We start from the raw sequence: 10,724 nt of genomic DNA on the forward strand, positions 1-10,724 counted from the left end.
TTTATAAGCGGCAGCAAAGAACTATGCGTTCATTACCCATAATATCTCGCGCGCTTCTTATCCTGACCGCGTCTTTAAGCGTCGGTCTTCTGCTTAGCACCGGATTGGCTACAGCAACGCCCACTGCCCGCGGGACCTTTAGGGCTGGCGGTCACCATGGCGGCCGCCGCAATCGTCCGAGCTGTTGGGGGCAGCCTTGCCCAGAATCTCAAGGAAATTCGGATCCACCTTTGCCAGCACTCGGCGGCTAGTCAGGGAGTCCGGTAGGTGAGAGGCGAGCAGGGATCTTATCCGACCCCTTTGTGGAGGGGGGCATGGAAGCTGTCCCGCTTATCCCTTCGCTGCTTGGCTTTGCGCATCACCGATATGGTGAACACCGGTAGTATTGCCGAGCTTGGCGTTGTGTGCATTATAGACTTTTAGTACGCTTCAGTCTGTTTGGCTGCACGAAGTAGCCGTCCCAGAGTAAATGACTAGAAGCACTGGAGATACCTGGTATACAAGGTATCAAGGAAACAAAAGTTCCTTTGAGAAGTGGGTCCTGGCGTGGCTGCTTCCTTAGGAGTTCCTGAGTGGATAGACTGGCAGGGAGAAAATCGCGAGGTGCCACCTGGGCTGCTATTAAGCCTTGTAGGAGGTAGCCCGGGGTGGGGGGGGTAATCCTAATCCTTACTTATGTTTCAAGGCAGAAGAGATTTTAAAAAAATCTTGATTTCCTTACAGACAATAAAAGAAAGATTTTTAAAAGATGGATTTAAGGGTGAATCATGTTAAGGACAGTCAGCCTTCTTTTTTACTGGGAGGGGGGTGTTTCCTAAACATATTTCTAAGTCTGAAGAATTTCAGAGTGATCTAATGTTCCTCCACCCATTACAGAAAAACCATGTTTTTTTTTCCAGCTATTCTAATATCCGTTTGCATGATACAGTGAATTAAAATATATGAGCTGGATTCACACACTGTGCTAGACAAAAATATGATTTGGCTTCTGTATGTGTGTAGTGTTCAGGTACAAAGTAAACTGACTTTGGATCAGTTGTTGTGCTCTCTCTCAGTACAACCTATCTCAAGAGTTCTGTTGTGGGGAAAGATAGAAGGGTGTGTTCCTGTACAGAAGGTGAGCTGTAAATCAAATAAATATATGTAAATTTTGAAACATTACTTTGAAGTAAAGTGTAGCATATTCTGTGATTAATATTTATTTGTTAAATTTATTTATTAAGCATCTCACTATGGAGAGACTCTGGGCAGCTTACAATATCATAAAAACAGCAATATAAAACTTTAAAGTATTAAAATATTGAACCTTAAAAGTGAATCAAAACTGAGTCAGATAGAATCAATACACATCTTTTTGGAATTTTGGTAATTGAATGGAATAAAATACTTGAACTGATTGTATTCTATTCTATTTGTTGAATTCTTTGCAGAGATTTCATTGAACAGCACTATGTCACATTGAAGAAGGCAAACCCAAACTTCCCCATCTTGATCAGAGAGTGCTCCAATGTTCATCCTATGCTTTGGGCTAGATATGGTGAGTTAGAAAGGGCTTTTCTGTAAAATATTCTTTTACAAGAACAATAGAAACATTTTGTTCAATTGTTTGTTCACTAGGGTTTGTTATTTATCTCTAAAACATTTTACTTGAAATATATTGTTAAAAAGAAAAATCAGAAGGTTTTCTGCAGATATGCAGTTGTTTCTAAGCCAAAACCATTTTCACATATAGTTTTTTTTTATTGCAAAAGTTTTACAATTACATTTTCACCCCTTTTTCCCCCCCCACCCACCCCAAACTTCCCAACCTCCCTAACCCTCCCTAACCCTCCCCTCCCCCCAGACTTCCCTATATTATACTCATATCTGGTAAAGAAAGAGAAAAAAAAAGAGAAAAAAAACCCCCTTAATATAAAACTTGTGTAAAAACTTGAACCCCTCCCTCCCCTTTATAATTTTTCTTTTTACCCTCGTTCCATTAAAATATTTCTAATACATTATTTTCAAATAAAAGCTATTTGATACTTTCTAGTTTGATATTTGTTCTGAACATATTCTATCCACCTTTTCCATTCCCATTCATAAGTCTCTTGTGAACAATCTTTTAAATATGCTGAAATCTTCGCCATCTCTGCAAAACTGGCCATCTTCAAAGTCCATTCCTCAATAGTGGGCAAAGCTTCATTTTTCCAATATTTACCTATCAACAATCTTGCTGCTGTTATCATATACAATATCAGTTTTGTTTCACCCGATGTAAAACCCTTAACTATACCCAATAAAAACAATTGTGGAGAGAATTGAATTTTTTTCTTCAAAACATTCTGCATGACCCACCAAATTTTTATCCAAAAAGCCTTAACTTTCCTACAGGTCCACCAAACATAATACGTAGCATCCAAACATTCACATCTCCAACATTTTGGCTGAACATTAGGGTACATACATGACAACTTTTTGGGATCTAAATGCCATCTATAAAACATTTTATAGAAATTTTCCCTCAGGTTCTGCGACTGTGTAAATTTAACATTCTGAACCCAAATTTTTTCCCATGTTTCCAACATCACTGGTTCTTCAAAATTTTGTGCCCACTTAATCATACAATCTTTAACTAATTCAGTTTCTGAATCCCTTTCTAACAAAACATTATAAAGCCTTTTGATATGCATTGGACCTTTCTCTTTTATATGTCTAACCAATTCTTCCTCATGCAACATAATACCAGTTTTTTGGTCCTCTTTCCATCTCAATTGTAATTGATTATATTGTAACCAAGTTAAATTAATCCCTTCATCCAACAGTGTCTGCAATGTCTTCAGCTGCCATCTGCCCGCATCTGTAAAAAGAACCTCTTTGTATAAAAACCCCCCGAGTGACATTATATTTGTATTCCACAAAATATGACCAAGATCCAGCCATAGCGGTATTTTATAATCCCATTTGAATCGGTGCTTCTTCCAAACTCTCATCAAAGAGTCTCTAAGTATATGACTTTTAAATACTTTAAGTAAGCATGCCATCCAAATTCAAGATCAAAACTTTCTGCATTCAATATTCCAGTCTTTTTCCTTCCAAACCAATCACTTGTTAAAGTTAAAGCTGCTGCATCATAATATAACTGTAGGTTTGGAAGTTTAAGACCTCTTCTTTCTGGAACATCTTGCATAATTTTCAATTTCACTCTCGGCTTTTTCTCGTTCCAGACAAACTTATTCACTCCAGTTTGCCAGACTTTCAATTGTTTATCACTTTTGAGCACCGGAATCATTTGAAACAAAAAAAGAAATCTTGGCAAAATGTTCATCTTAACTGCTGCTATTCTTCCAAGTAGAGACAGCTGCAGTTTTTTCCAAGTCTCCATATCTTTCTGCACCTCTCGCCACAACACCTCATAGTTATTTTGAAACAATTTCATGTTTGATTCTGCAACCTGAACTCCTAGATATTTTACCTTAGGTACAGTCTCAAAACCTGCCCTCCTTTCAAGCTCATGTTTGCGATCTTGTGTCATGTTTTTAGCTATCATTTTAGTCTTTTTTGGATTCAATCTAAAACCTGAAACTTTACCATAGTCTTGTATAATGTCCTTCATCAGGATTATTGATTCCATTGGTTGTGATAGGGTAACAACCAGATCGTCTGCAAATGCCTTTATTCTGTAATCCTCTTGCCTAATCATTATACCTTTCAAGATATTAGAATCCCGTATTGTATTTAGCAAGACTTCTAGTGTTAAAATAAATAAAAGTGGGGACAACGGACATCCCTGTCTTGTTCCTTTTTCAATTTTGAACTCTGTTGTCAAACTTCCATTAATAATAATCTGTGCCTTTTGCTCTTGGTAAATTGCTGAAATCGCCTGTATAAATTGATCCCCAAAATCCATCTTTTTTAAAGTCTTTAGTAGAAAATTCCAATCCACTCTATCAAAGGCCTTCTCTGCATCCAAAAAGACCAGCACTGCAGGAATCTGTTTATTCTTCTCAAGATATTCCAATATATCTATTACTTGCCTTACATTGTCCTTCATGTGTCTGCCCTCAATAAATCCCGCTTGATCATCATGAATCACCTTTTGGATTACTGGCTCAAATCTGTTGGCTAATACTTTCGCATAGATTTTATAATCTGTATTCAAAAGAGATATTGGTCTATAGTTCTCTGGTTTTTTAGGACCGATTTGTTCTTTTGGTATCAAAGATATGTAAGCTGTTGTCCATGATGGGGGTATTTTACCCCCTTGTTGAATATTGCAAAATAAATCTCTGAGTTGTTCCACCATTTCAGCTTGCAAAGTTTTGTAATACACTGCAGTCAAACCATCCGTGCCAGGAGCTTTGGCTGTTTTTAACTGTTTAATTGCTACTATTATCTCCTCCTCTGTTATAGGATAATTCATTCTTTCCTTTTGTTGATCAGTAATTTTTGTAACTCTTTTATCGTTTAAATATTTTTCTATAAGTCCATTCTATAAGTCCTCCTCTTTGGCATATAGTTTGGTATAATAGTCCACAAAAGCTTCTTTAATTAATTTTTGTTGAAAAATTTCTTTCCCTCCAATATCAATACTATCAATAGTCCGTATACTTTGTTTTTTCCTTTGTCAACATCAGCAATTTTATAATCATTGTCTTTCATCTTAACATTAACTTCTGATTTAAATTCTTCAACTTTAGAATCAACTTTAATAATAAATTCTGCCAGGCCAGACGCCACTTCTGATATTTTTTTGGTCACCTTATTTTGATTCTGTTTCACCATATCTTTAACTTCATTAATTTCCTGCATAAATTCCTGGTGTGACTTTTAAAGTTTATCATCTATCTCCTGTTGAGATTTTTGAAATTTATCATCCAGAATTTTAGAAATAAATTCTTTTAAATCTCCCACATCAAAATCTTTTTTCTGAGTCTGTGTCTGTTGTTCAGGGGGAGGCTGTGTTTTATGTGTGGGAGATCCACCCCCTGTTGCCTTCGCTTCCTGCTTCTTTGAGGCCATCCTGCCACGTAAGCTAGTTTTACTAAAAAAGGAAGTTCTTCTTCCTCTCCCACCTCCACAAAGACTTCTAAAAAAGTCCCCCAGATTTATTCGAATAAAAACTAAAGTAAAGCAAAGTCCAGTATTGAAAAAGGAGAAATTTCTCTGTTATTCTCTTGTTACAAGCGAAGCAACTTTGTAGCAACTTTGTAACTTTGTAACAAAGCAAGATGACTTCACCAATCCACACTTGCTGGCTCGTTAACTCTAATGCTGAGCGCCATATTTTTTCAAGTCACTTTCACTCATTCGCATTTTTTCTTAAATTGAAAAGTCAACAAAGCGCTAATACTTGCGATTCCAAGTTTCAGGGTTCAAGTGTATATCCGCTGCTTGTTAAAGTTGGTTCCTTTCGCTTTAAATGTTTACTGCAGCCGGCTTGTTCTGCAGAAGCAGAATCGTCCCACGCCGCCCGGAGTCTCAGCAGGTTGGGAGGGAGCCGCGCCTGTTTCCTCCCCAGAAACAGTTCCCTGGGGGGTTACAGGGGCTCGACCTGTGCCCTGCTATCTCTCCTCCAACAATCCTCAGGATTTTGAAGTTTTCGAGCCGCTTCTTGATCGCGAAGCGGCTCTACAGGCGGCGGGGCTGGCGGTCCTTAAAAAGGCAACGTCGTCGCCGAAGGCTAGCAAACCGGAAGTCCCATTTTCACATATAGTTGATATCAACAGAATATATGCACATGTTGGCTTAATCTATTAAAAGAAATATACAGTCAGGGCCGGATTTTCCTATAGGCTAACTAGGCTTCAGCCTAGGGCCTCAAGATCAAGAAGGGCCTACACAGTGGTGGGATTCTGGGGGTTCGGCCGAACCCTTTGTTAAATTGCTGGCTCGCCCACCCCTCGGCTCCCACCCGCGCGGCACCAGCCTACCGTAGCCAGGGGTAGGCAATTGTGGCTCTTTTGCAACCTGTGGCCTTCAACTTCCAGAATTCCTGAGACAGCTTGGCTGTCTCAGGAATTCTGGGAGTTGAAGGCCACAGGTTGTAAAAGAGCCACAATTGCCCACCCCTTCCCTAGCCTGAGTTCCGCTGCCTGGGATCCACGTGGGCTGCCACGTGGTTGCCCACCGGCTCCGGACACAAGACAGCAGGATGGAGAAAGCAGCTTCCACGCCTTCACTCACCCTCACTCTCTGCTCTGTTGGATCGCCGGCCGTTCGCTTACCCTGCCCACTCTCAATCTATTGCTGCCTCCGGAGTCCCAGCTGATGGCTAGAGGAAAAAAAACCTTCAAATTCTTGCCACGGGGCTTCAAAGGGCCGCCCTAGAGCCACTGGTGCAGCTGAACCCTTTGTTAAATTGCTGGCTTGCCCCGCCCCTCCGCACCACTATTTATTGCCAATAAATAGTGGTGGGCGAGGGGCGGGGGAGCCAGCAATTTAACAAAGGGTTCGATGTTTTTTTTGTAATTTTATTGGCCCACGGAGCTTCAGCATAGGCTAATTGGCCTCCCGGCTTTCAGCTGATTTGTCTCAGCTGTTTTGCTCAGGGCTCTTCTGCTTCCTTGCAAAGAGTGCTGATTTTTTTCCCCAGCTATGCTGAGAAACGAAACTGAAACTGCTTTGCTGTTGCTGCAAGGTTGGAAAATTAGGCAGGCAGAATTCTTTTCTTTTTCCTCACCAAAAAAGGTAGGTGCAAACAATGGGAAATTTAGGGAAAAAGAGGAGAGTTCAGGATTTTAAAACACAAAAGAAAAAAAGCTCTATTTAACTAGGGAATTGTAATAACTGAGATATTATTAATTGTATATTTCTGAAAGCAGAAATGATTAAATTGTGGTTTGGAGGAATATATGGGGGAAATTATTTGGTTTATTATTATTGATAAATATAATTAATTGATTTGTAAGAAATTGGATTGCATGGAAATAATTGGAATATTCATGTTCATATTAATATACAAAAAAGGTAGTTATATAACTAATTGATTTATATTAAAATGTTGAATTTATATTAAACAACTAATATTACATAATTAACCAATGTGAGGATGGATATAAAAATAGATGACAATGGGAAGGGGTATAATATAGAATAGAAGGGAAAAATTGAATTTGATTAAGATTAGAGATGAGGATGAAGGGTAATATTGGTTTTTTACAAAAATAGATGAGGAATAAATATGGCAAAAAGGAAATATAGAAATTGTAAATTTAATTGAAATAACTAAACACTGTTTAAATTTGTGAACCGGCCAAATACTCTGTTCAAAGAAAATACATTGTATGTTTGTATGTGTGTTTCTAATTATTGTTATTTATTCATATTTGTTCTCTTTTATTCTTTAAAGTTTAACAATTCATTCTTTATCTTAATATCTTTATATTTGTTTGGGGTTGGCTTTCTTCCCTTTCATTTTTTTTATTGTACAGCAATCTTTCTCCTCAAACCTACCACCTCTCTCTTTTCTTTCCTTCTTACTTTCTCTTCCTCCCCCTCTTCTTCTCCTCCCTACTTCCTCTTCCTTTCTCCTTCTCCTCCTCTCTTCCTCCCTCTCTTACCCTCCCTCCTACTCTAATTTCCCTTCCCTTCCTTCATCCCTCTCTATTGCTGTATCCTTTTATGCATATGGACTACTCAGAGGGCTGAAAAAGTTATTTTTGACTGGTCCTCGCACTTTTGACCAGTCCTCGAACTTACGACTGTCCTCACATTTTACGTTTTTGCCCTATCTTGTCACCATGGTGAAGAGAAGCAGTTGTGAAATGAGTGACATGGTTGTTAAGAATGCTACAATGGGCATAAATGATGACCAGTCATAAGTGCGAAGACCGGTCAAAAGTGCGAGGACCTGTCAGAAATCACTTTTTTCAGCCCTCTGGGTAGTCCTTTTGTGCATATGGACTACTCAGAGGGCTGAAAAAGTTATTTTTGACTGGTCCTCGCACTTTTGACCAGTCCTCGAACTTACGACTGTCCTCACATTTTACGTTTTTGCCCTATCTTGTCACCATGGTGAAGAGAAGCAGTTGTGAAATGAGTGACATGGTTGTTAAGAAAGCTGCACGAGCATAAATGTGAGGATGGTCATAAGTGTGAGGACCGGTCAAAAGTGCGAGGCCCAGTCAGAAATGACTTTTTTCAGCCCTCTGAGTAGTCCCTATGCACATAGCCACGCCCACCCGGTCACATGACGAGCTACCTACGCCTACACAGTCACGTGACCAGCTAGCCACGCCCACCCAGTCACATGATTGCCAAGCCACACCCCCAACTAAGCCACGCCCACAGAACCTGTTGTTAAAAAAATTGAATCCCACCACTGGTGAAAGGGCCTCATAAGTGGAATAGCCTAGGGCCTCTTTTCATCTAAATCCGGCCCTGTATACAGTATTACAAACAGAAGTTAGAGATTCAATAGAGAGTTTTGTGTTAATTCTATTACATAATACTATTGACAAACCTAAGTTGAATTCTACATTCTTGCAACAGAGGGAAAGAATTTGGCAGGAACCAATATTGTATAGAATAACTGGCAGAAAGGATTCTATGTTAGAATCATAGACAAAAACAGATGCTACTGTTAGTTTTTTTTTTACACAATTTTTACTTATCTTCTAATACACCATTATTTTAAAATTGAACAATTGATGAAGCAAAATGACTAGGAACATATGTGAATTTCAGCTTTGGCTGTATTCATATAACATGCTTAACAAGCCAGCTAAAAATCCTAAAGGTTGCACTCATGCCACATGTACTGTGTGCATTTTGAGTTTTGGTGGCATAGCATGATATGCCAGATATTGGTTGATGTTCTGGGTATTGTATGCACCAAGAAGATAGGCAATGGAGCACAGGTGTCAAACTCTATTTCATTGAGGGCTGCACCAGAGTTTGACCTTGGGGAGCCCAGGGGGGCATAGCCACTCGTGTCGGGGGTGCCTGTGGCGGCCTGAGCATTCTGCCAGCGAAAACGGGCTCCCAAGCTGTTTTCGGCTACGACGGCTTCCTGCAACCCTCTGCCAGCAAAAATGGAGCTTAGGAGGGCCGTCTGCAGCACTTGCAAGTTTCATTTTCGGCTGTGACGGCCTCCTGCAACCCTCTGCCTGCGAAAATGGTTTTTGCTGGCAGAGGCACTGTGGGCCGGTCCTTCGCTTTTTCCAGAGCAGCCCCACGGGCCAGATGTAAACATCCCACAGGCCAGATCCGGGCCCGGGCCTTGAGTTTGACACCCCTGCAATAGAGTATATATAAATGCAACCCTATGAAAATGAGTTGTATGCAGATCACAGGTACTCCTTGAGATACACAGCTCACTTAACCTCCATTTGAAGTTATGATCCCCCCCAAAAGCTACATATAGCACTGTTTCAAATCTACAGCAGCTGCAGCACCCTGATCACAAGGATGCTGCAACACCCCCCACCTCTTTCCCCCATCCCGTACTGCTGGGACCTCACAGTGCTTAGGCCACTACTCCCGATGCCTCCTGGAAGACGCAGCTGTCAATTTCAGTACCTAGACAATTACTTGTGGAAATGGTGACTCCTTTGGAAGTTTTCTGCCCCTATCAGCTGGTTATCAGGAGATTGCAAACCTCTCCTCAATGTCTTAGGCTGTATCAATAGAGGAATGGTATCAAGATAATGCAAAGTGATAGTACCACTTTATAATGCATTAATAAGACACACTTGGAATATTATGTCCCATTCTGGTCACCCCAATACAAAAAAGATTTTGAGGCTAGAAAGAGTGAGAACAATGACAAGGATTAGTGATCTGGGACTAAACTGTATGATGAATGGTTGTGGGAACTAGATATATTTAGTCTGGTGAAGAGGATTGGTGATGACATGATAGCAGTCTTCCAATACTTAAGGGACTGTCACAGAGAAGAGGGGCTGAACTATTCTCCAAAGCACCCAAGGGCAGGACAAGTGAAGGATGGAAGATTATTAAAGAGAGATCCAACCTAGAATTAAGGAGAAATGAGAACAAATAACCAGTTGAACGGCTTGCCTCCAGAGTTTGTAGGTGCTTCATCACTGGAGGTTTTCAGTAAGAGATTGGACAACTATTTCTCTGGAATGGTATAGAGTCCCTTCCATCTCTGTTATTCTATAATTCTATCTTTGTGACCATAATAGGCAGACTCTATTATGGTTGTAGTTCAAGGACTACCTGTATTATAGAAAGTGCTGCTGGCACATCACAAAAAAAAATATCTTCATCAGTGTATCCTTTGGCGCAGCCTTTTTTTTTTTTTTTTTTTTTGTACCATTCAGTGGCAGCTGAAAACGTTTTAGAAAAACAGTATTGTATATATATATATTTTATCCTCATAGGCTTTTCTTTTAATTGGATTAGCAAATCTTTTAGGTAAGCAATTCACTTGTAAAAAGACTTATAGATTAAAAACACAACTGTGTTTTGAAACCTTAAAATTATCTTTGAAGTCTATGTTTTTTTAAAAACAAATTTGCTTTTTTACAGCCTTTGGTCTAGAAAAGAGCATGGCACTGAATAACCTAAATGTGGACCAAGTTGCCAAAGCCTTGGAGAATGCTGTTAATAGCAAAATATGAAGATAATCCTGTATTCTTGATTCTAAAACAATATATAGTTTTGTTTGTAATTTTCATGTAATTAATTGTGATCTACAAATAAAGTAATATACAATGTGTCCTGTTTTGATCAACATATGTACCAGGGCAATCTAAGCAATGTAGTGAAAACATTTA

General features: G+C 39.5%; 1 protein-coding gene across 1 annotated transcript; it reads left to right on the top strand.

The window, feature by feature from the left end:
• Window positions 1–36: 36 nt before the first annotated feature.
• Window positions 37–10,666, top strand: NDUFA2 (NADH:ubiquinone oxidoreductase subunit A2). Its single transcript, XM_034411652.3, has 3 exons — window positions 37–263; window positions 1,431–1,537; window positions 10,477–10,666. Exons 1-3 carry the CDS (start codon window positions 157–159, stop codon window positions 10,566–10,568), a joined length of 306 nt encoding a protein of 101 aa, XP_034267543.1. The 5' UTR covers window positions 37–156; the 3' UTR covers window positions 10,569–10,666.
• Window positions 10,667–10,724: the final 58 nt, after the last annotated feature.

Source organism: Pantherophis guttatus, chromosome 3, assembly GCF_059756535.1.
Source record: "Pantherophis guttatus breed Tessera chromosome 3, ASM5975653v1, whole genome shotgun sequence".
In the NCBI taxonomy this organism is placed as follows: Eukaryota; Metazoa; Chordata; class Lepidosauria; order Squamata; family Colubridae; genus Pantherophis; species Pantherophis guttatus.

What these genes read in the sequence shown, in the direction of transcription:
- NDUFA2 (XM_034411652.3), top strand. Translation starts at nt 157, where the DNA reads ATGGCGGCCGCCGCAATCGTCCGAGCTGTTGGGGGCAGCCTTGCCCAG. An exon ending in GCGGCTAGTCAGGGAGTCCG is followed by an intron (nt 264 to 1,430) that starts GTAGGTGAGAGG and finishes AATTCTTTGCAG; the next exon opens with AGATTTCATTGAACAGCACT. An exon ending in TATGCTTTGGGCTAGATATG is followed by an intron (nt 1,538 to 10,476) that starts GTGAGTTAGAAA and finishes GCTTTTTTACAG; the next exon opens with CCTTTGGTCTAGAAAAGAGC.